At 36.7% G+C, this 26,873-nt stretch overlaps 1 protein-coding gene across 6 annotated transcripts in view; it reads left to right on the forward strand.

Annotated features, from left to right (window-relative positions):
• The window catches only part of DIAPH2 (diaphanous related formin 2), a 953,825-nt gene that overhangs the window by 330,413 nt on the left and 596,539 nt on the right, over positions 1-26,873 (forward strand). For all 6 annotated transcript variants that reach the window (XM_036919628.2, XM_057495928.1, XM_036919627.2 and 3 more), the window contains one exon: positions 12,733-12,847. In XM_036919628.2, coding sequence (XP_036775523.2) covers positions 12,733-12,847 — 115 coding nt within the window. The remainder of the gene's footprint in view (positions 1-12,732; positions 12,848-26,873) is intronic.

Raw genomic sequence — 26,873 nt, forward strand, 5'->3', positions numbered from 1 at the left:
TCTGTGTATGCCTTTGGGTTTGAAGTGAGTCTCTTGTAGGCAGCATATAGATGGGTCTTGTTTTTTTATCCATTCTGTGACTCTTTGTCTTTTGATTAGTGCATTCAAACAATTTCCATTTATGGTAATTATTGATTAGTATGTACTTATTGCCCTTTCAGGCTTTAGACTCATGGTTACCAAAGGTTCAAGTGTAATTCCCTTACTATCTAGCAGTCTAATTAACTCACTTAGTATGCTATTAAAAACACAACCTAAAGGTTGTTTTTATTTCCTCCTTTTTCTTCCTCCTCCGTTCTTTTTATATTAGGTATCATATTCTGTACTCTTTGTCTATCCCTTGATTGACTTTGTGTGTAGTTGATTTGATTTTACATCTGCTTAGTAATTACTTGTTTTACTTTGCTGTGGTTTTATTTCCCCTTGTTATAGCTATTTAGCCTAGGAATACTTCCATCTGTACCAGTCCCCCCAAAATGCACTGTAGAGGTGATTTGTGGGAGGTAAATTCTCTCAGATTTTGTTTATTTGGGAATTGTTTACTCCTTCCTTCGTATTTAAATTGTAACCTTACTCGGTAAAGTATTCTTGGTTTGAGGCCCTTCTGTTTCATTGCATTAAATATATCATTCCACTCCCATCTGGCCTGTAAAGTTTCTGTTGAAAAGTCTGCTCATAACCTGATCAGTTTTCCGTTGTATGAGATTTTTTCCTCTCTCCTGCTGCTTTTAAAAATCTGTCCTTGTCCTTGATCTTTGCCATTTAATTATTATATGTCTTGGTGTTGTCTTCCTTGGGTACCTTGCGTTGGGAGATCTGTGCACCTCCATGGCCTGAGAGAGTTTCTCCTTCCCCAGATTGGGGAAATTTTCAGCAATTACCTTGTCAAATATACTCTCTATCCCTTTTTCTCTCTCTTCTTCTTCTGGTAACCTTATAATGCGAATATTGTTCCGTTTACATTGGTCACGCATTTTTCTCAATATTCTTTCATTCTTAGAGATCATTTTTTCTCTCTGTGCCTCAGCTTCTTTGTATTTCTCTCCTCTAATTTCTGTTCCATTTACCGTCTCTTCTACTACATCGAATCTGCTTTCAAATCCCTCCATTTTGTCTTTCATTTCATATATGGAATTGTTAATGATTGAATTTCCATCCTAAATTCGTCGCTGATTTCTTGAATATTTTTCTGTACCTCCATGAGCATATTTATGATTTTTATGTTGAACTCTTTTTCAGAAAGTTTGGTGAGTTCAGTTTTTTTTTTTTTTTTTAATAATTATTTTTTATTGAAGGGTAGTTGACGCACAGTATTACATTACATTAGTTTCAAGTGTACAACAAAGTGATAAAAGATTTATATACATAATTGTAGGTTCCAGCTATTCCCCTACCAAGCTGTTACAATATCTTGACTATATTCCTTATGTTATACGTTACTTCCCGGTTACTTATTTATTTTACCATTGGAAGTCTGTCCTTTTTTATATATTTATTTATTTATTTTTTAATTAATTAATTAAATTATTTTTTATTTTTTTTTTGTGAGGGCATCTCTCATATTTATTGATCAAATGGTTGTTAACGACAATAAAATACTGTATAGGGGAGTCAATGCTCAATGCACAATCATTAATCCACCCCAAGCCTAATTTTCGTCAGTCTCCAATCTTCTGAGGCATAACAAACAAGTTCTTACATGGAGAACAAATTCTTACATAATGAATAAGTTACATGGTGAACATTACAAGGGCAGTCATCACAGAAGCTTTCGGTTTTGCTCATGCATTATGAACTATAAACAGTCAGTTCAAATATGAATACTCATTTGATTTATATACTTGATTTATATGTGAATACCACTTTTCTCTATTATTATTATTTTTAATAAAATGCTGAAGTGGTAGGTAGATACAAGATAAAGGTAGAAAACATAGTTCAGTGCTGTAAGAGAGCAAATGTAGATGATCAGGTGTGTGCCTGTAGACTATGTGTTAATCCAAGCTAGACAAGGGCAATAAAACATCCACGTATGCAGAAGATTTCTCTCAGAACGGGGGGGTGAGGTTCTAAGCCTCACCTCTGTTGATCCCCAATTTCTCACCTGATGGCCCCCCTGCGACTGTGCCTGTCTTAGGTTGTTCCTCCCTTGAGGAATCTTACCCGTCTCTGGCTAACCAGTCATCTTCCGGGGCCATAAAGGGAAATGTAAAGTTGGTAAGTGAGAGAGAAGCCTTACTGTTTGAAAAGGTTAGCTTTTTATTTCTTTACATATTTATGCCCTGTGGCTTCTATGCCTAGCATTTGTCTTGAGGTATCTTTACCACTTGGAAGAATTATGATACTCGGTAAATTCGATATGAGGCACGAATTCTATTTAAGGGTTGTAATTAGGAAGGAAGAAGAAAAGCTATAGAAGTAGCAGGCGGAAGAAAACCTGGGAAGATTGATTATTTCTTTGACATATCTTCTTGTAGAGTAACTTCAGCATGTATAGGTTTTAAACTACTAATTAAATTGTGCACACACATTAACATAATAGGAGTATAGTTACATAACCAAAGCATACCTGTAATAACCAGCCATCTCCAGTGAAACCAAGAAAACCAGTTAGGCACCTTAGGCATTTGTGAAAACTTATCTATGGTATGGTGGATATTGTCCAACTGAACTTTAACAGTCTGAGAGAAATCAGACAAATTAAAACAACCCATTCCTGGGGAATGTTCACATCCCTTATGTTCTTTTAACAGTAAATAGTCTGTAGTTGTAAGATTTTGGAGCGCTACAATTTGCACTTCTCCTAATTCTTGGTTGAGTTCCAACAGTATAGATCCAGTCAAATTTGTTGTTTTACTGTATGCACAGGCCAGCTTAGATATCTCCTTCCTCATTCCCATGGCAAGTCCAGGAGCTGGTGGGATGAGTGTATCTACAGCTGTAGCAGTGCGTGGATCGTTGTTGGGGTTTTTTTTTTTTTTTTTTTAAGTAATTATTTTTTATTGAAGGGTAGTTGACACACAGTATTACATTACATGAGTTTCAAGTGTACAACACAGTGGTAGAACATTTATATACATAATTCTAGGTTCCAGCTATCCCCCTACCAAGCTGTTACAATATCTTGACTATATTCCTTATACTATACATTACATCCCGGTTACTAATTTATTTTACCTTTGGAAGTCTGTCCTTTCTTTTTTTTTGTGAGGGCATCTCTCATATTTATTGATCAAATGGTTGTTAATGACAATAAAATTCTGTATAGGGGAGTCAATGCTCAATGCACAATCATTAATCCACCCCAAGCCTAATTTTTGTCAGTCTCCAATCTTCTGAGGCATACCAAACAAGTTTTTACATGTAGAACAAATTCTTACATAATGAATAAGTTACATAGTGAACAGTACAAGGGCAGTCATCACAGAAACTTTCGGTTTTGCTCATGCATTATGAACTCTAAACAGTCAGTTCAAATATGAATACTCATTTGGTTTTTATACTTGATTTATATGTGGATACCACATTTCTCTCTTTATTATTATTATTTTTAATAAAATGCTGAAGTGGTAGGTAGATACAAGATAAAGGTAGAAAACATAGTTTAGTGTTGTAAGAGAGCAAATGTAGATGATCAGGTGTGTGCCTGTAGACTATGTGTTAATCCAAGCTAGACAAGGGCAATAAAACATCCACGTATGCAGAAGATTTCTCTCAGAACAGGAGGGGTGAGGTTCTAAACCTCACCTCTGTTGATCCCCAATTTCTCACCTGATGGCCCCCCTGCGACTGTGCCTGTCTTAGGTTGTTCCTCCCTTGAGGAATCTTACCCGTCTCTGGCTAACCAGTCATCTTCCGGGGCCATACAGGGAAATGTGAAGTTGGTAAGTGAGAGGGAAGCCTTATTGTTTGAAAAGGTTAGCTTTTTAATTCTTTGCATATTTATGCCCTGTGGCTTCTATGCCCAGCATTTGTCTTGAGGTATCTTTACCACTTGGAGGAGTTATGATACTCGGTAAATTTGATATGAGGCACGAATTCTATTTAAGGGTTGTAATTAGGAAGGAAGAAGAAAAGCTATAGAAGTAGCAGACGGAAAAAAACATGGGAAGATTGATTATTTCTTTGACATATCTTCTTGTAGAGTAACTTCAGCATATATAGGTTTTAAGCTACTACTTAAATTGCGCACACACATTAACATAATAGGAGTATAGTTACATAACCAAAGCATATCTGTAATTACCAGCCATCTCCAGTGAAACCAAGAAAACCATTAAGGCACCTTAGGCATTTGTGAAAACTTATCTATGATATGGTGGATATTGTCCAACTGAACTTGAACAGTCTGAGAGAAATCAGACAAATTAAAACAACCCATTCCTGGGGACTGTTCACATGCCATATGTTCTTTTAACAGTAAATAGTCTGTAGTTGTGAGAGTTTGGAGCGCTACAATTTGCACTTCTCCAAATTCTTGGTTGAGTTCCAACAGTATAGATCCAGTCAAATTTGTTGTTTTTACTGTATGCACAGGCCGGCTTAGATATCTCCTTCCTCATTCCCATGGCAAGTCCAGGAACTGGTGGGATGAGTGCATCTACAGCTGTAGCAGTGCGTGGATCTTTGTTGGGGTTTTTTGATGATCATCTTCTGGCATGAGTCTTCCAGAGAGTGCTGATGTTGGAAGTTCTTTTTCATATTGTATCTTAGTTCATTTTTGGGGTAGCCCAATTAGGCTTTGATCTTCTGTATAGATGCAAACAGACCCTTTGCCTACACTTTTATATGCCGTTTATACCCTTGTGTAGAACTCATTGGAGGTTAACACACAGGAACTGCCCCTTTTTTTTTTTTTGGTATCACTAATCTACACTTACATGACGAATACTATGTTTACTAGGCTCTCCCCTATACCAGGTCTCCCCTATAAACCCCTTTATAGTCACTGTCCATCAGCATAGCAAAATGTTGTAGAATCACTACTTGCCTTCTCTGTGTTGTACAGCCCTCCCTTTTCTCCTACCACCCCATGCATGTTAACCTTAATACCCCCCTACTTCTCCCCCCCCTTATCCCTCCCTACCCACCCATCCTCCCCAGTCCCTTTCCCTTTGGTACCTGTTAGTCCATTCTTGAGTTCTGTGATTCTGGTGCTGTTTTGTTCCTTGAGTTTTTCCTTTGTTCTTATATTCCACAGATAAGTGAGATCATTTGGTATTTCTCTTTCTCCGCTTGGCTTGTTTCACTGAGCATAATACCCTCCAGCTCCATCCATGTTGCTGCAAATGATTGGATTTGCCCTTTTCTTATGGCTGAGTAGTATTCCATTGTGTAAATGTACCACATCTTCTTTATCCATTCATCTATCGATGGACATTTAGGTTGCTTCCAATTGTTGGCTATTGTAAATAGTGCTGCGATAAACATAGGGGTGCATCTGTCTTTCTCAAACTTGATTGCTGTGTTCTTAGGGTAAATTCCTAGGAGTGGAATTCCTGGGTCAAATGGCAAGTCTGTTTTGAGCATTTTGATGTACCTCCATACTGCTTTCCACAATGGTTGAACTAACTTACATTCCCACCAGCAGTGTAGGAGGGTTCCCCTTTCTCCACAGCCTCGCCAACATTTGTTGTTGTTTGTCTTTTGGATGGCAGCCATCCTTACTGGTGTGAGGTGATACCTCATTGTAGTTTTAATTTGCATTTCTCTGATAATTAGCAATGTGGAGCATCTTTTCATGTGTCTGTTGGCCATCTGTATTTCTTTTTTGGAGAACTGTCTGTTCAGTTCCTCTGCCCATTTTTTAATTGGGTTATTTGTTTTTTGTTTGTTGAGGCGTGTGAGCTCTTTTTATACTCTGGACGTCAAGCCTTTATTTGGATGTGTCATTTTCAAATATATTCTCCCATACTGTAGGGATCCTTTTTGTTTTATTGATGGTGTCTTTTGCTGTACAGAAGCTTTTCAGCTTAATATAGTCCCACTTACTCATTTTTGCTGTTGTTTTCCTTCCCAGGGGTGATATGTTCAAGAAGAGGACACTCATGTTTATGTCTAAGAGGTTTTTACCTATGTTTTCTTAAAAAGAGTTTAATGGTTTCATGGCTTACATTCAGGTCTTTGATCCATTTTGAGTTTACTTTTGTATATGGGGTTAGACAATAGTCCAGTTTCATTCTCCTACATGTAGCTGTCCAGTTTTGCCAGCACCACCTGTTGAAGAGACTGTCATTTTGCCATTGTATGTCCATGGCTTCTTTATCAAATATTAATTCACCATATATGTCTGGGTTAATATCTGGATTCTCTAGTCTGTTCCATTGGTCTGTGGCTCTGCTCTTGTGCCAGTACCAAATTGTCTTGATTACTATGGCTTTAGAGTAGAGCTTGAAGTTGGGGAGTGAGATCCCCCCTACTTTATTCTTCTTTCTCAGGATTGCTTTGGCTATTTGAGGTCTTTGGTGGTTCCATATGAATTTTTTAATTATTTGTTCCAGTTCATTGAAGAATGTTGCTGGTAGTTTCATAGGGATTGCATCAAATCTGTATATTGCTTTGGGCAGGATGGCCGTTTTGACGATATTAATTCTTCCTAGGCACGAGCATGGGATGAGTTTCCATCTGTTAGTGTCCCCTTTAATTTCTCTTAAGAGTGACTTGTAGTTTTCAGAGTATAAGTCTTTCACTTCTTTGGTTAGGTTTATTCCTAGGTATTTTATTTTTTTTGATGCAATTGTGAATGTAGTTGTTTTCCTGATTTCTCTTTCTGTTGGTTCGTTGTTAGTATATAGGAAAGCCACAGATTTCTGTGTGTTGATTTTGTATCCTGCAACTTTGCTGTATTCCAATATCAGTTCTAGTAGTTTTGGGGAGGAGTCTTTGGGGTTTTTTATGTACAGTATCATGTCATCTGCAAATAGTGACAGTTTAACTTCTTCTTTACCAATCTGGATTCCTTGTATTTCTTTATTTTGTCTGATTGCCATGGCTAGGACCTCCAGTACTATGTTAAATAACAGTGGAGAGAGTGGGCATCCCTGTCTAGTTCCCGATCTCAGAGGAAATGCTTTCAGCTTCTCGCTGTTCAATATAATGTTGGCTGTGGGTTTATCATAGATGTCCTTTATTATTTTGAGGTACTTGCAGTCTATTCCCATTTTGCTGAGAGGTTTTAACGTGAATGGATGTTGAACTTTGTCAAATGCTTTTTCAGCATCTATGGAGATGATCATGTGTTTTTTGTCTATCTTTTTGTTGATGTGGTGGATGATGTTGATGGACTTTCGAATGTTGTACCATCCTTGCATCCCTGGGATGAATCCCACTTGGTCATGGTGTATGATCCTTTTGATGTATTTTTGAATTCGGTTTGCTAATATTTTGTTGAGTATTTTTGCATCTACGTTCATCAGGGATATTGGTCTGTAGTTTTCTTTTTTGGTGGGGTCTTTGCCTGGTTTTGGTATTAGGGTGATGTTAGCTTCATAGAATGAGTTTGGGAGTATCCCCTCCTCCTCTATTTTTTGGAAAACTTTAAGGAGAATGGGTATTATGTCTTCCCTGTATGTCTGATAAAATTCCGAGGTAAATCCATCTGGCCCGGGGGTTTTATTCTTTGGTAGTTTTTTGATTACCGCTTCAATTTCGTTGCTGGTAATTGGTCTGTTTAGATTTTCTGTTTCTTCGTGGGTCAATCTTGGAAGGTTGTATTTTTCTAGGAAGTTGTCCATTTCTCCTAGGTTTCCCAGCTTGTTAGCATATAGGTTTTCATAGTAGTCTCCAATAATTCTTTGCATTTCCGTGGGGTCGGTCGTGATTTTTACTTTCTCGTTTCTGATACTATTGATTTGTGTTGACTCTCTTTTGTTCTTAATAAGTCTGGCTAGAGGCTTATCTATTTTGTTTATTTTCTCGAAGAAACAGCTCTTGGTTTCATTGATTTTTGCTATTGTTTTATTCTTCTCAATTTTATTTATTTCTTCTCTGATCTTTTTTATGTCCCTCCTTCTGCTGACCGTAGGCCTCATCTGTTCTTCTTTTTCCAATTTTGATAATTGTGACATTAGACCATTCATTTGGGATTGCTCTTCCTTTTTAAAATATGCTTGGATTGCTATATACTTTCCTCTTAAGACTGCTTTTGCTGTGTCCCACAGAAGTTGGGGCTTAGTGTTGTTGTCGTCATTTGTTTCCATATATTGCTGGATCTCCATTTTGATTTGGTCATTGATCCATTGATTATTTAGGAGCGTGTTGTTAAGCCTCCATGTGTTTGTGAGCCTCTTTGCTTTCTTTGTACAGTTTATTTCTAGTTTTATGCCTTTGTGGTCTGAAAAGTTGGTTGGTAGGATTTCAATCTTTTGGAATTTTCTGAGGCTCTTTTTGTGGCCTAGTATGTGGTCTATTCTGGAGAATGTTCCATGTGCACTTGAGAAGAATGTATATCCCGCTGGTTTTGGATGTACAGTTCTCTAGATGTCTATTAGGTCCATCTGCTCTACTGTGTTGTTCAGTGCTTCCGTGACCTTACTTATTTTCTGCCCAGTGGATCTCTCCTTTGGGGTGAGTGGTGTGTTGAAGTCTCCTAGAATGAATGCATTGCAGTCTATATCCCCCTTTAGTTCTGTTAGTATTTGTTTCACATATGCTGGTGCTCCTGTGTTGGGTGCATATATATTTAGAATGGTTATATCCTCTTGTTTGACTGAGCCCTTTATCATTATGTAGTGTCGTTCTTTATCTCTTGTTACTTTCTTTGTTTTGAAGTCTACTTTGTCTGATATTAGTACTGCAACCCCTGCTTTCTTCTCGCTGTTGTTTGGTTGAAATATGTTTTTCCATCCCTTGACTTTTAGTCTGTACATGTCTTTGGGTTTGAGGTGAGTTTCTTGTAAGCAGCATATAGATGGGTCTTGCTTTTTTATCCATTCTGTTTCTCTGTGTCTTTTGATTGGTGCATTCAACCCATTATCATTTAGGGTGACTATTGAAAGATATGTACTTATTGCCATTGCAGGCTTTAAATTCGTGGTTACCAAAGGTTCAAGGTTAGCCTCTTTAGTATCTTACTGCCTAACTTAGCTCGCTTATTGAGCTGTTATATACACTGTCTGGAGATTCTTTTCTTCTCTCCCTTCTTGTTCCTCCTCCTCGATTCTTCATATGTTGGGTGTTTTGTGCTGTGCTCTTTCTAGGAGTGCTCCCATCTAGAGCAGTCCCTGTAAGATGTTCTGTAGAGGTGGTTTGTGGAAAGCAAATTCCCTCAGCTTTTGTTTGTCTGGGAATTGTTTAATCCCACAGTCATATTTGAATGATAGTCGTGCTGGATACAGTATCCTTGGTTCAAGGCCCTTCTGTTTCATTGTATTAAATATATCATGCCATTCTCTTCTGGCCTGTAGGGTTTCTGTTGAGAAATCTGACGTTAGCCTGATGGGTTTCCCTTTATAGGTGACCTTTTTCTCTCTAGCTGCCTTTAACACTCTTTCCTTGTCCTTGATCTTTGCCATTTTAATTATTATGTGTCTTGGTGTTGTCCTTCTTGGATCCTTTCTGTTTGGGGTTCTGTGTATTTCCGTGGTCTGTTCGATTACTTCCTCCCCCAGTGTGGGGAAGTTTTCAGCAATTATTTCTTCTGAGATACTTTCCATCTCTTTTCCTCTCTCTTCTTCTTCTGGGACCCCTATAATACGGATATTGTTCCTTTTGGATTGGTCACACAATTCTCTTAATATTGTTTCATTACTGGAGATCCTTTTGTCTCTCTCTATGTCAGCTTCTATGCATTCCTGTTCTCTGATTTCAATTCCATCAAAGGCCTCTTGCATTCTATCCATTCTGCTTATAAACCCTTCCAGAGTTTGTTTCATTTCTGCGATCTCCTTTCTGGCATCTGTGATCTCCTTCCGGACTTCATCCCATTTCTCTTGCGTATTTCTCTGCATCTCTGTCAGCATGTTTATGATTCTTATTTTGAATTCTTTTTCAGGAAGACTGGTTAGGTCTGTCTCCTTCTCTGTTGTTGTCTCTGTGATCTTTGTCTGCCTGTAGCTTTGCCTTTTCATGGTGATAGGAATAGTCTGCAGAACTGGGACGAGTGACAGCTGGAAGGACTTCCTTTTTTGTTGGTTTGTGGCCCTCCTCTCCTGGGAGAACAGCGACCTCTAGTGGCTTTTGCTGCGCAGCTGCGCGCAGACAGGGTTACTGCTTCCTGCCCGGTTGCTATGGAGTTAATCTCCGCTGTTGCTGTGGGCGTGGCCTGGCTCGGGCAGCTACTCCAATATGATGGAGTCGCGTTGGAGCAGGAGCTGCTGGGAGGCTATTTATATCCGTAAGGGGCCTCCCTGCTCCCTGCATCCCATGGGTTAAGGTGCCCAGAGATCCCCGGATTCCCTACCTCTGGATTAAGTGACCCGCCCTGCCGCTTTAAGACTTCCAAAAAGCACCCGCCAAAACAAAACAAAACAACGACCACCAAAAAAAAAAAAAAAAAAAAAAAAAAATTTTTAAATTAAAAAAAAAAAAGGTGGTCGTTCGTTTTTCTTTATTCTCCGGTGCCAGCCTCAGGCCTCTGCTCAACGGTCTTGCTGCCCTGTTTCCCTAGTATTGGGGTCCCTATCCCTTTAAGACTTCCAAAAAGCGCTCGCCAAAACAAAACAGCAAAAAAGCAAAAAAAAAAATGGTCGCGCACTTTTCTTATGTCCTCCGACACCCGGCCTCCAGTGCCCGCTCACTGTTCTTGCTGCCCTGTTTTCCCAGTATCGAGGTCCCTGCACTCTGGCCCGGATGGCTGGGGCTGGGTGTTCTGCAGTCCTGGGCTCCGTCTCCCTCCCGCTCTGCCTATTCTTCTCCTGCCGGGAGCTGGGGGGAGGGGCGCTCGGCTCCCGCAGTTCTGCGGCTTGTATCTTACCCCCTTCGCGATGCGCTGGGTTCTCTCGGGTGCGGATGTGTTCTGGATATTGTCCTGTGTCCTCTGGTCTTTATTCTAGGAAGGGTTGTCTTTGTTATATTTTCATAGATATATGTTGTTTTATGAGGAGATTTCCGCTGCTCTACTCACGCCGCCATTTTCCGCCCCTCCTTTTAGTTCAGTTTTATTTGGTGTTTTTTTGGTGTTTGCAAGATTTTTGTTTGATCCAAGTTCCTGTGACATTTCATATTTGTATGTGCCACCCTCTAGTGCCCAGAATTCCTAGTCTCTGGAGCTTCTAAGCCCCTGGAGTGATGTTCGTGGTGGCAGGTGTGTGGCGCTGATGCCTGTTGGGAGAAAAGAGATGTTTCCTGCTTCCCGGCTTCAGTGCCTGTCTTCACTGTCAGAACTGGTGGGCCAGCACATAGGTGCACACCTCTGTGGTTTGCATCTGTAGCTGCCATAGGTGGCACCTCCCTCTGGCTGGCCTGATGCCTTGGCAGGGACTGCTGGTTTGCAAGCTGGGCTGGTAGTCCAGGAGGAAGTTGCAACAGGCTGTGTATCACAGTGGGGGCTCTTGAGGTGAGTAGCCTGCCAGGAGTATGGAGTGCCTGAAGCTCCTGAAAGTTCCCATCCTGCTGGGCAGAGCGCGACTAGACAACCTTGTCCACCTATCCCTTCTGCCACACACCAAGCTCTTTGAAAACCCTGCCCCTTCAGCAGCCCTCTTGCTGCTAGGATACCTCTCAGACCGCCTGCCTTTCTTTTGTCCCAGAGCAGCCAATGTGGTTCGCTGTCCTCACGAAATGGCTCCAATCTCAGTCTCCCCAAGTATTCTGCCTATCTTAGCTTTCAAAACCCACTAATCTCCAGAGCACTATGCAATGTAGGTTTTTGCTCCCATAGCAGATCTCCAGAGCTATTTCTCCAGGCAGTTCAGTAGTCCTATGCTTCCACCCCCTCCCCACTCTGTTTCTCTTTTTCCTGCTGGTGAGCTTTGGTCGGGGGAAGGGCTTGGGTCCTGCCTGATCAAGGCTTTGGTACATTACCCTGTTTCGTGAGGTCAGCTCTGTTCTCTAGTTGTATGCAGTCTTTTGCAGCCTTTTTTCCTGTTTCTTTTTTAGGATTAGTTGTATTAACTATATTTTTGTAACATATGTGGTTTTGGAAGGAGTTCTTTGTCTCACCTCTAATTCTGCCATCTTGAATCCTCTACTTTGACTGGTTTTAAAAGTCACCTTTGTCATTTGCCAACTTAAACAGCCATTTAAGCTTTTGGGGTCTCAGTTTCCTCATCTTTAACATAGAGATAATAGGTTCTGTCTCAAAGGATTATTGTGAGGAGTTGATTAGATGAGTTAATATCTGCAAATCACTTGACACAGTACTGATGCATAGTAGGAGATATGCAAATGTCAGCTATTATGGTGAATGCCTTCAACCTAGTCAGTGAACTGAGAGAATTCACTTCTCTGAAGTTCAGTTTCCCCATTTTTAAAAATCCAGGAGAAATAAGAATGTGTTTGAGTTGGAGGAAAGATTTAACAAATTATTTTTAATATTTCTTCCAGTAGAAGTTTTTTAAAAATGTAATTTGCTATACATGCTATTGCTATCGTATACCTGTTCTGTTCACAGATAGATTCTGCAACTTTCCCAATGAATATTTAGTTAAAAATTGTTAGTTTGACAGATCCTGAAATTGATTTAGTAGATAGATGAATAAAGGAATTCTCATTCAACCTTGGTGAAAATGAATTCTTTGAATAATTAATATGGGGTATTAATTTGGACACTTATCTTTGTTATTTTTGTTTCAGATTGAGCCCACACAATTATCTGAAAACTGTTTCTGGTTAAAAGTTAAGGAGGAAAAGTTTGAAAATCCAGATCTCTTTGCAAAATTGGCATTGAATTTTGCTACCCAGAGAAAAGGTACATTTTATTTTTATAATAAATTCCATATTCTTATATATTGAATTCAGTGCTTTGCTAAAAATTGCTAGTGATGTATACACATATACTCTTTCCATACTGAAGAGTATAATCAGGAATAGATTAACCTATTAACTGTGTTTTACCCAGCAACTAAATGATAGCTCTTTCTCCTTTAATCTTACTTTGCTTAAATTATTTATCTGAAAACATTAGTTTTCTTTTTATTGTTTATATGTGAGTTATACCCCTCTATTGTAAAGTGATCATTTTTACTCAGAAATGGAGCTGATGAATTTGTTGATTGACCATGTAAGAGAAAAAGGTATAATAGAATACTAATACCTCAGAAGTTTTCATGAAATTGGCATAAGACTGGGGCCTCAATGCTTAAATAGTCTTTCCTGTTACATTTGTACTTCTTACCAATTTGGTTTTCTAAGAAATTTTATAGTTATTTTCTATAAGCAGATTTTCTGGAATAGTACCAAAATCTGGTACCTAATAAGTATATTTTACTGATAGGATAATAGACTGCTTCATTTATGAGCACATTCTAAATATTTGTGCTCTTCATATAATTTTGGTAGTAGAGAGGCAACTTCTAAATCTTGTAATTTATGAGTATGGTTTGTGCATTTTGGGTATTTTATTTTGACATTACTATTTTACTACTTCTTGCAGAATTGATAGTTCAGTTAAACTTAGGATTTTCTTTAATCTGAATGAGTCTTTACAACTAAGAAATTGATATATTCCTTAAGCCCATGCCCTTGGAATTAGCACCTTTATCATTCATTTGTCTGATTTGTCATAACATGCCCTAGGATGTGAGAATGTGAATCTTGGAAGATTCAGAGAGAGAGAGAGGGAGAGAGAGGGAGAGAGGGAGAGGTGAAAATTATGCCTTTTCAGCCCTTCTGTCCTCACACACACACACACACACACACACACACACACACACACACACACACACACACACACACACACACACAGAAATCTGGAGTGATTAGAATATTCTGAAGAATTTTAACATTTAAAATAATTCCTGCCATTAGGTCTTTTTATTTTCTTCTAATTTGCTACAGTAGACTGAACACCAAAGAGTTCTTCAATTACTACAGAGATTACCATTTATCATAATCACTTTTTAAAATAGAAAAGTAAAATCTGTTTATATCAAGGTATTCATCTAGCAAAATACAACCACAACCACACTATATACATTGGTAAGCATATCCCTTCTGTCCCAGACTTACAGGTTCCTCCCCAGAGAAAACCACTCTTAACTAATTTCTTACATTGTCTCCTAGAGATAGTCTATGCCTCTAGAAGCATATGTGTATTTATCATTTTTTTGTTTTTTTACTTCTTGCTGTTTTTACTTTATGTACTTGAATATTATTCCACAATATCTTGTGTTTATCCACTGTGTTCTTTTAACAGACTGCATAGATTTCTGTGAATGGCTTATTGTTATTTTTTTAAACTAGTTCCCAATTAATGGATATTTAGATCAGTTCCAGTCTTTTGCTATTTCAAGCAAGGCTGTGGTAAACACGTATTTACATATATACCTTTATTAACATGGGATCTCTCTGTAGGAGAAATTCTAGAAGTGAAAGTTCTGGATAAAATGTTGTGTACGTTTATAATTTTGATAGGTATTACCAAATTGCTTTCCCAAGAGCTTGTGTCCATTTATAGTGCCACCTAAAATATATATGAATATCTGTTTCCCCGCAACCTTTGCCCATCTCAGAGGTGAAAATGGTAAATCATCTCTTTTATGGTTTTTACTTCTTAAATTAGGAATGATGTTGAGCAGCTTTTCTTCCATTCATAGGCAATTTTAATCTCCTTCTCTGTGAATTTCTCCCTTAAGTTCTTTGCACATTTTGTAGCAGTTGCTCTTTTATTTATTGATGTATTTGTATTGTGTCCCACAAGAATCATAGGTTTCTTAAAATTTTAGAGGTAGTATGGATTTTAGAAGTGATTAAGCCCAGACTTTTTATTTTACAAATGCAGGAAATGAAGTTTGAGACATAGAAGTAAGTATAAAACCCATTAGAGAGTTTCTAAAGTGTGGTGTAGTGGTAAAAGCCAGAGGAAATGGAGTCACACATATTTGCATTCCAGCTGTGATACTTGTAACCTCTGAGACTGAATTTTCTCATCCATAAAATGAGTAGACAAATATTTACCTAGTAGTGTTGTGAGAATTAAATAAGGTTATATATTTAAAGCACCCAGCATAGAGCTTACTATAGCGGGCATTTAATAAATATTAATTCCCTTTTCCCTTTCATTTAACATAATGCTATTTGTATGTGTATATATGTGTTTTGCTTGTAGTTTATTGTCATTTAATACAACTGTTAATTGAGCAAGAGAATTTTCCTGCTTTTCTGAGCAGCACTTGGTAGAGCCAGTCAGTTACAATAGAAGTAATTCTTTCTGTGGCTGCTAAAACCTAATCAAAGTAAAACTGCAAAAATCATATCAAGGCTCTCATAATCACTGCTGAGAATACTGCATTTCCATTCCTCTTAACTCTGATTCTCTGAGGTTGGTATCTGATACTACTACTCTTTCTACTTTCCTAATTTTGAATATTTGAGTACAAATCAGATGAGGTGCACCTTGCAGTACCATTACTTTTACTAAGGTTTATTTGTGAAGGGACATTTAAAGAACAGTTAAGCATCATAACATATTTCAAGCATTTGTAACATAGTGAAAACAAATTTTAAGGCTACAAAACTACCATTTATTTTAATGTAATGACAATAACTATTGATTGCTAGTAACAGCTGAAATGCCTTGTCACTTGCAGTACCTTGATTCATAATTTGGTCGATAGGTGGCAGGATCAGTAAGAAATCAGCAGGAAGCTCTGGCTCCAGTGAACTGGAAACACACTGCCCTGGCTTTCCTAGCTCCAGAGCACCACTTTCTTCCCATTCTATTGCGGTTTGCCCTTCATCCAGCTGCATTCTGGAAGGTTCAACAAACTCACTGTTTTTAAAACCTATTTCCAAAGCTCTTTTACTCAGTGTTCCAAAACCTGAGAATTCCTCTACTGCAAGTAGTTTGGAGAGCTCATGTCTCTGTTTTTCCTAAATGCATTGTAATGTATTATTGGTCTGTGTTTTAAGAAAGTGTTTAACTTAGGTGTTTAAAGTTGCTTCTAATTGCTAAGTTTTAAAATACACTAGTTCTGATACCTATCATATTTAAATGTGTAATATTTAATATGTGAAAGTACCACTAAATTGTATTTTCTATTTGAATTACTGAGTTGTAGAGAAAATTATTTTTTATCTTCTATTATGAACGAAATATCTATTTTAGGAGAGAATGGATCTCCCATTTCCTTTAATTTATATTTGTAGATTATCCACTGTGTGCGAGGTATTATATGTCCACTAAATCGGAGGGAGAGAAGTAAGTACGGTCTTGTCCCTGCAACAGGGAACTCATCATCTAGGGAGAAAGAGAGGAATACTACATTTGGTCAAGTTCATTGAATGTTAACATAAATATTTTTAAAAAGCTATAGGTGCACACAATGGAAATAGTTAGTTTTGAGCAGTGTAAATGGAGATCCCAGAGATGGTATAATTTGTTCTGAGTCTTGAAATTTAAATAGAATCTTAATAGGGGAAGAAAGAAAGAAGGCATTCTAGGCAGAAAACACTGTTAGCAAAGGATTGGGCAGGGTAAAGTGCATGTTGTGTTGAAAGCACACAGCTTGTTGGGTTGGGACTTGGAGATGGAAGTGGTAAGGTGAACTTCACACTGAGGAGATGGAGTTTTGTTCTTTAAGTGTTCAATAATTTGATGATTAACTATTAAGTAGGCCTTTGGTGACAGATACGTGATAGGGATTCCAAGATAGGTGATGGAACATTGATTGTGAATAAATACCAGTAGGCTAGGCAAGAAAATGATGATACTCTGACCAGTATGGATTTTTAATTTCTGAGGTCTCTTCTTGTTTTCAAATCCTCTGTTCCCATGCTCATGATATATGTAGGTTCTTCTTATGAGCCGTAATGATGTTGTATGAAAAAATTTATCAAAATGCTCAATGGGTTAATGAAAAGAAAGATACATATATTAGAGGCAGCTAGAAAAGACCCCATTAGTACTTTGGAATATACATCATATATAACTGTTGGAATTTGTATGTACTAGTTTTGTTTATTATTTGAATTGATAATATTTGGGGACTTATAAATATCAAAGCTATAGTAATAATGTCATTTTCCCTAACATCTATAATAATTACAGATATAGTGATATCATATAAGAATTAAAGTAATGATGATTAATATTAACTAAATTTGAAATAATAATAGAATATGTAGGTTATAACTGCTAATTCTAGTTGGAAATTCTAGGTTTCTCTAGAGGCTTCAAGAAGAACAAAAAGTGTGTGTGGAAGTTGTAGGCAATTTCTTTGGTTTTAATGTTGCTTGGAACAAATAAGAAATAAACATAAGAGGTTAATAAAATTTAACTTCTTCAATAATATGCTTCTGTTGTGTAATTTAGCTTTAATAATAGAAAATTGAGGTGTTATTAATATTTCAAATACTTAAAAATGTCAATTTGCAATGCTTGAAATATTGGGCATAGCTTCAAAATTATGGTGAAACTGAGTTTGAACATCTATTTATGTAAAAGCACTTTTTCTCTAGGATCATATTTTAAATTGTGTTTCTTAGTCTTAAAATCAGCTGGCTGCTTTTGAAGGTACCTGCCCTTGATTGGTTGCTAAATATAGTCTTCTGTATTTAGTGCAGCAGTTTAAAAAAAAAAAACAGGAGCTGCAAAATCTAATTCACCTCTGTCTTCATTATATAGAAATTGTTGGAAATGACTTGAAAATAATGAGATGTCAGTTTCAGAGTGCACACCCCCTATAAGATGGTGCTAAAATGTCCTGAGAGACCTGGTATCCTAACAAATAATTTGTCATCTTAATGACATAATATGCATGCTCTGTGGTATAACCTCTAATACATAAGAAAACAAACCAAGAAGGCTTAATTTTTTCAAGCAGCCAACTAAAAACCATACATATCTATATATAATTTTATCATTTTATCATATCAAAATTCTTTGAATTTCTATATATAAACTTAATATGCTTGTCAAAGTTTTTTTTTAATTAACATTTTAAGTGTTTTAACTTATGATCCCACATACATTCATTTTCACTTGGCATGTGCTAGCATCAAACCATCACTTCCTTTATGTAGAAGAGGGAACAAGAAACATGTGAGCCAGAGATACTAACGTTGTTTAATTATAAGAGTCACTAATTGTAGAGAGAAGTTGAGATGGTGTATCTTCAGCCTTCTGAATGAGTAGCTTCAAGATTGCTCTATCTTTATATATTGTTGATGATATGGTCATTGTACTACTGCTAACACCATCAATACTAATGATGGGAATAATAGCAATCATAAAAACAATAATAGCACATTTATTAAGCATTTATTATGTTCCAGGATCTGTGATAAGCATTTTAAAACTATATCTCATTTAATCCTTATGTCACAGCTAGATACAATTCTAATTGTTTCATAGGTGAAGAAACTGAGGCTGTGGGAGATAAAACAATATGTCTTATTTGCTCAGCTATTAAGTGGCAAAGCTGAGTGTGAACCAGGTTTGTTCTTAGTCACTTTCCTATGTTACAACAATGACTTTTAATGACTTCTATGTCCTTAGTAATTTGTATATTTTGTTGCCCTTCTGATTGATCCCTTTTTAATGCTGTTGTTTCACATATTTCATCTTGTGGAAGTGTGTAATCCCATTTTCTTGGCACTGAAGATAGTTCTTTAGAGCTTAAGCCAAAGCTAGGAAGTTGAACATTCATGGAAGGGAATAAGGTTATTTTTTCTGACCGGTGTTTTAGGTATTTTCTTCATGGAATCTATCAATTGTAAAGCATTGCTATGACTTGGGGTCTGTCTCTTCTAATAATGAATGGAGGAGTGAGGTCTTCATGTCATTAGGCATTTGGTAAGGATATAATAATATACATGGGATACATCAAGCACTGAAATCAGTTTTTCATGAGATTCCTTTGAGGTTGATTACATAACATTATCAACATCTAGTGTTATTTTAATATGACACTTTCTAGCTATGAGTTAGTGAGACTGTCTCTCCCAATTTCAGTAATATTTGATGACAGACATTGTATTGATTAGGCACAGCAACAGGTGTTCAGTTTGATAGCATTTACAATTCACATAGGTACTCATTCACATTTAGAATATTGTTCTAGATAAATTAGTTTTACTTTGGCAAATAGAAATCATTTATGTTGAAATCTACTGGAAATTTTTAACACCACTATATAAAACTACAAAACTACAAATCTAACTGTATATTGATGGCAGTTAAACCAGTTCTAGACTATATCTGGCATGATATAAGAAATAAGAACAAGTGATTTCTCCAGTTTGTTTAAGAAATATATTTATTTTAGTTCATTTCTGGTATCTTTTGTGAGTCATTATCTGTAAGTAATACTGTTAGTCCATGTTGGTGAGAGCAAATTTAAGTCTTTATTTTAATAGGTTGTTCAGTAGTGTCTAGTTGTTACTTAGTTTTCCTAATTTTAAACAATGCTTTTTGGTATTATTTTTATATTAACATTATTATAATTTTCATTCACATCATTATTTTTCATTTTGTTTTTATTCCTTTTCTTTTTACTGTGATGTAATCGATACAAAACATTGTATAAGTTTGGGTGTACAACAAAATTATTTGTCTGTATTGCAAAATGATTACCACAGTAATAAGTTTAGTTAACATTCATCACCTCACATAGTTACATTAAAATTTTTTTTCTTTGAGGTGAGAACTTTTAAGATTTACTCTCCAACTTTCACATACAGTATTGTTAACTATAGTCATCATGCATTTTGTTACATCATCAGAACTTATTTATCTTACAACTGAAAGTTTGTACCTTTTGATCACCTTCACCCAATGCCCCCTACCCCCCACTCTCCAGCTTCTGGCAACCACAAATCTCATCTCTGTTTCTATGAGCATATCATTATTTTCTATAATGTTTATCATCTTGTAAATGTGTTGATTGAATGAGCTAAATTTTGTTATAGGTACCCTCCAGATAATGCACAGGAGGTGACCCAAGATGTGCAAAATTATATTTTAAAAAATATCAGTTCCATTTTAACATATGATTCTAGGAATACAGTTGCACTTGAAAACAGGTACACAAATTGTGTGCATGACTGTCAGACTGAAAGAATTTTAACTTTTTATTTTATTGTTGTGGATAATGTTAGTAATACCTTATAGCTACATAACAAATTGTCCCCTAAATGTAGAAATTTAAAAGAACATATCTATTTTCACATAGTTTCAGAAATCTTGGCAGAGTTCAGCTGAGTCCTCTGCCTCAAGGTCCCTCACAAGGCTTCATGTTGTCAGGGTTGTGGTTTTATATAAAGGCTTGAGTGGGGAAAGATTTGCTTTTAAGCTCATCCACATGATTTTTGACAGCATTCAGTTTCTCCAGAGTATTGGATTGATGACCTCCATACTTCTTTGTTGGCTGTTGTCCAGAGGCTTCCCTTAGCTCCTTGCCTCATGGGCTTCTTCATGGTGCAGCTCACTAAAGGTAGTTTGCTTCATTGAAGAGTACACATCAAGGAGTGAAAAGAGAGTGAAAGCAAGAAGGAAGTCACAGTCTTTTGTAGCTTAATTTTAACATTATAAGCAATTAACACACAGGAAGGGGATTACATAAGGGCATGAATACCAGGAGGCAGGGAGCATTTTGGAGCCGTTTTAGAAGCTGCCTGTCACATGGATATATACAATTTGATTTCTTAGTATTTACAGCTACTATGGCATCTCTACCCTTGATGACTTCAACAGAATTCTAACTGGTCTCTTTGCATTCAGTTATTTCCTTGTGATCAGTTTTCTGCAACCTAGTCAGAATTGTCTTTTTAAAGTGTAAACTATCACAGTACTCCCATGTTTAGAAGATTTTACTGACTACCCATTGTCTTCAAGGGGACATTTAAACTCCTCCTCATGTATTTCAAGGTCATTACCTTTTCACTCCCCCAATATTTTCTTTTGCCTGAACTTCTTTGTTCCTGGAACAGAGAACACTTACAAGACTTTACAACTTTCTGAACATTTGCTCACCAATTCTTCATTTGACCTCTTATTTAGATGACACATCCATCAGGGTTCAGTGTTCACAATGTATTATAAATAGTCTTTATTCATTTGTGTCCCCCATCAGACATTGAACTTCTTGCAGGGAGAAAGAAGTATTTCCACTTTGTTTACTATTGTTTCTGAGCATATACCACAGCTTCTGGCAAGTATAAGTGTCTTCAACAAATGCACAAATGAATTAAAGTTATGTGTACTTAGTTTCATAGTACCAAGGCAAATAAAGTATGGCACATAGTAGGAAGTGTATTTTTTTAAATAATTCATTTTTTTAAATAATTCATTTTTAAAAATATTTTTTTAAATAATTTAAATAAAACAAAATTAAGGCACATAGTAGGAAGTGTATTTTTTAAAATAATTCATCCAGTGAGATTATATTATATGCACATATATGTATATATATATATGTATATTTTATGACAGAAAAATAATGTTTCTCTTTTTATATGTATAAAAAATATATATGTATGAAAATTCTTATACCTGGTTAAATACCAGAAATCAGCAGAGCTGAGTATGGCTGTAGTACTTTGTTAAAGAATTAACTTGCCCATTTAAGTTCCTATGATTTAGTAATTCACTTCATATAGGGGTGTGTGTGTGTCTAGTTTATTTATTTTCTATTTTCTTATTTAAATGCTTCATCTCTGTGACTGGTTTATATTATGACAGAGATTACCCCCTTCATCTATTTCACCCATCCACCGCAACCCCTCCCCCATGGTAAAGACCAGGCACTTCTCACTTTCTCTGAGTCTACTTCTGTTTTGTTCATTTTGTTTTTAGACTCCACATATAAGTGAAATCATATGGTATTTGTCCTTCTTTGCCTGGCTTATTTCACTTAATATAATATGCTGTAAGTACATCCATGTTGTCACACATGCTAGGATTTCTCTCTTTTTTATGGCTGAAAAATATTCCTTTGTGTGTATATACTACATCTTCTTTATCCATTCATCTATTGATAAAAACTTTGGTTGCTTCTATCTTTTGGCTATTGTAAATAATGTGGCAAAAAACATAGGGGTAAATATATCTTTTTAAATCAGAGATTTTGTTTTCTTTGGGTAAATTCCTAGAAGTGGAATTGCGGGGCTGTATGGTATGTCTATTTTTAGTTTTTTGAGGAACCTCCATACTGCTTTCCACAGTGGCTGCACCGATTTATAGCCCTACCAACAGTGTGTGAGGGTTCCCATTTCTCCACATCCTTGCCAACACTTGTTATTTCTTGTCTTTTGGATAGTGGCCATTCTGTCTGTTATGAGGCGATATCTCATTGTTATTTGGATTTACATTACCCTGATGGTTAGTAATGTGGAACATCTTTTCATGAGCCCATTGGTCATATGTAATCATCTTTGGAAGAATGTCTATTAATGTATTAATGTACTTTTTTTTTCTTTTGGTGTGGAGTCGTATGAGTTCTTTATATATGTTGAATGTTAATCCCTCATTTGATATATCATTTATGAATACATTCTTCCATACTGTAGGTTGCCTTTTTATTCTGCTGATGATGTCCTTTGCTGTGCAGAAGCTTTTTAGTTTGATGTAGTCCCACTTGTTCATTATTTTTTAAAAAATTTTCTATTATGTTATGACTGATATACACTCTTATGAAGGTTTCATATGAAAAAACAATGTGGTTACTACATTTACCCATATTATCAAGTCCCCACCCATACCCCAATGCAGTCACTGTCCATCAGTGCAGCAAGATGCCACAGATTCACTAAGTGCCTTCACTGTGCTACACTGTTCTCCCTGTGATCTCCCACACCATGTGTACTAAACATAATACCCCTCAATCCACTTTTCCCTCCCTCCCACCCGACCTCCCACAACCCTCCCCTTTGGTAACCGCTAGTTCATTCTTGGAGTCTCTGAGTCTGCTGCCATTTTGTTCCTTCAGTTTTGCTTCATTGTTGTACTTCACAAATGAGGGAAATCATTTGGCACTTGTCTTTCTATGCCTGGCTTATTTCACTGAGCATAATGTCCTCTAGCTCCATCCATGTTGTTGCAAATGGTAGGATTTGTTTCTTTCTTATGGCTGAATAGTATTCCATTGTGTATATGTACCACCTCTTCTTTATCCATTCATCTACAGATGGACACTTAGGTTGCTTCCATATCATGGCTATTGTAAAAAGTGCTGCGATAAACATAGGGGTGCATATGTCTTTCTGAATCTGAGAAGTTGTATTTTTTGGGTAAATTAAAAGGAGTGGGATTCCCGAGTCAAATGGTATTTCTATTTGTAGTTTTTTGAGGAACCTCCGTATTGCTTTCCACAATGATTGAACTAGCTTACATTCCCACCAGCAGTGTAGGAAGGTTCCCCTTTCTCTGCATCCTCCCCAGCATTTGTTGTTCTTAGTCTTTTTGATGCTGACCGTCCTTACTGGTGTGAGGTGATATCTCATTGTGGTTTTAATTTGCATTTCCCTGATGATAGGTGATGGGGAGCATCTTTTCATGTGTCTGTTGGCCATCTTAATTTCTTCTTTGGAGAACTGTCTCAGATCCTCTGCCCATTTGTTAATCAGGTTATTTGCTTTTTGGGTGTTGAGGTGTGTAAGTTCTTTATATATTTTAGATGTTAACCCCTTGTCGGATCATTTACAAATATATTCTCCCATATTGTAGGGTGCCTTTTTGTTCTGTTGATGGTGTCCTTTGCCGTACAGAAACTTTTTAGTTTCATGTACTCCTATGAATTCATTTTTGCTTTTCTTTCCCTTGCTCAAGGAGATGTGTTCAGGAAGAAGTTGCTCATGCTTATATTCAGGAGATGTTTGCCTATGTTGTCCTCTTAAGAGTTTTATGATTTCATGACTTACATTCAAATCTTTAATCCATTTCGAGTTTACTTTTGTGTATGGGGTTAAACAATAATCCAGTTTCATTCTCTTGCATGTAGCTGTCCAGTTTTGCCAACACCAGCTGTTGAAGAGGCTGTCATTTCCCCACTGTATGCCCATGGCTCCTTTATCATATATTAATTGACCGTATGCGCTTGGGTTTATATCTGAGCTCTCTAGTCTGTTCCACTGGTCTAAGGGTCTGTTCTTGTGCCAGTACCAAATTGTCTTGATTACTGTGGCTTTGTAGTAGAGCTTGAAGTCAGGGAGCATAATTCTCCCAGCTTTATTCTTCTTTCTTAGGATTGCTTTGGCTATTTGGGGTCTTGTGTGGTTCCATATGAATTTTAGGATGATTTCCTCTTGTTCGTTGAACAATTCTGTTGGTATTTTGATAGGAATTGCATTGAATCTGTAGATTGCTTTAGGCAGGATGGTCATTTTGACAATATTAATTCATCCTATCCATGAGCACGGATGTTTCCATTTATTTGTATCTTCTTTAATTTCTCTCAAGAGTGTCTTGTAGTTTTCAGAGTAGTGGTATTTCATATCCTTGGTTAGACTTATTCCTAGGTTTTTTATTATTTTTGATGCAATTGCGAATGGAATTGTTTTCCTGATTTCCCTTTCTGCTAGTTCATCATTTGTGTATAGGAATGCAACAGATTTCTGAGTATTAATTTTGTATCCTGCAACTTTGCTGAATTCAGATATTAGATATACTAGTTTAGGAGTGGATTTTTTAGTATTTTTATGTACAAATCATGTCATCAGCAAACAGGGACAGTTTAACATTTCCTTTCCAATGTGGATGCCTTTTATTTCTTGGTTTTGATTCTATTTATGTGTGTAGACTCTCTTTTTTTCTTGGTAAGTCTGGCTAGGAGTTTATCTATTCTGTTTAATTTCTTGAAGAACCAGCTCTTGCTTTCATTGATTCTTTCTATTGTTTTATTCTTCTCAATTTTATTTATTTCTGCTCTAATCTTTATTATGTCCCTCCTTCTACTGACTTTGGACCTCATTTTTTGTTCTTTTTCTAGTTTCATTAATTGTGAGTTTAGACTGCTTATATGGGATTGTTCTTTTTTCCTGAGGTAGGCCTGTATTGCAATATACTTTCCTCTTAGCATGGCCTTGGATGCGTCCCACAGATTTTGTGGTGTTGAATTATTGTTGTCATTTGTCTCCATATATTGCTTGATCTCTGTTTTTATTTGTTCATTGATCCATTGATTATTTAGGAGCATTTTGTTAAGCTTTCATGTGTTTGTGGGATTGTTCATTTTCTTTGCATAATTTATTTGTAGTTTCATACCTTTGTGCTCTGAGAAACTGGTTGGTACAATTTCAATCTTTTTTAATTTACCAAGGCTCTTTTTGTAGTCTAGTATATGATCTATTCTTGAAAATGTTCCATGTCCACTTGAGAAGAATGTGTATTCTGCTGCTTTTGGGTGTAGAGTTCTGTAGATGTCTGTTAGGTTCATCTGTTCTAATGTGTTCTTCAGTGCCTCTGTATCCTTACTTATTTTCTTTCTGGTTGATCTGTTCTTCAGAGTGAGTGGAGTGTTGAAGTCTTGTAGAATGAATGCATTGCATTCTATTTCCCCTTTTAATTCAATTAGTATTTGTTTCACATATGTAGGTGCTCCTGTGTTGGGATCATAGATATTTATAATGGTTATATCTTTTTGTTGGATTGACCCCTTTATCATTATGTAATGTCCTTCTTTGTCCCTTGTTTTTTTCTGTGTTTTGAAGTCTATTTTGTCTAATACAAGTACTGCAACTCCTGCTTTTTTCTCCCTATTAGTTGCATGAAATATCTTTTTCCATCCCTTCACTTTTTGTCTGTGTGTGTCTTTGGGTTTAACGTGAGTCACTTGTAGGCAGCATATAGATGGGTCTTTTTTTTTATCCATTCAGTGACTCTGTGTCTTTTGATTGGTGCATTCAGTCCATTTACATTTAGGGTGACTATCAATAGGTATGTACTTATTGCCATTGTAGAGTTTGGATTCGTGGTTACCAAAGGTTCAAGGTTAACTTCCTTACTAGCTAATAGCCTAACTTAACTCACTCAATATGCTATTCCAAATGCAATCTAAAGGTTCTTTTCTTTTTCTCCTCCTTTTTCTTCCTCCTCCATTCTTTATATATTGGGTATCATATTCTGTACTCTTTGTCTATCCCTTGATTGACTTTGGGGATAGTTAATTTAATTTTGCATTTGCTTAGTAATTAGCTTTTCTACTTTCTTTACTGTGGTTTTATTATCTCTGGTTACTTCTGTTAAACCTTCAGAACACTTCCATCTATAGCAGTCCCTCCAAAATAGGCTGTAGAGATGATTTGTGGGAGGTATATTCTCTCAGCTTTTGCTTGTCTGGAAATTGCTTAATCCCTCCTTCAAATTTAAATGATAATCTTGCCGGATAAAGTAATCTTGGTTCCAGGCCCTTCTGCTTCATTGCATTAAATACATCATGCTTCTCCCTTCTGGCCTGTCAGGTTTCTGCTGAGAAGTCTGATGACAGCCTGATCGGCTTTCCTTTGTATGTGATCTTTTTTCTGTCTCTGGCATCTTTTAGTAGTCTGTCCTTATCCTTGATATTTGCCATTTTAATTACTATATGTCTTGGTGTTGTCTTCCTTGGGTCCCTTTTGTTGGGAGATCTGTGGATCTCCATGGCCTTAGAGACTATCTCCTTCCCCACATTGGGGAGGTTTTCAGCAATTACCTCCTGAAAGACACTTTCTATCCCTTTCTCTCCCTCCTCTTCTTCTGGTACCTCTATAATGTGAATATTGTTCTGTTCGGATTGGTCACAGTTCTCTCAATATTCTTTTATTCTTAGAGATCTTTTTTTCTCTCTGTGTCTTAGCTTCTT

This window comes from Manis pentadactyla, chromosome X (genome assembly GCF_030020395.1).
Source record: "Manis pentadactyla isolate mManPen7 chromosome X, mManPen7.hap1, whole genome shotgun sequence".
Classification (NCBI taxonomy): domain Eukaryota; kingdom Metazoa; phylum Chordata; class Mammalia; order Pholidota; family Manidae; genus Manis; species Manis pentadactyla.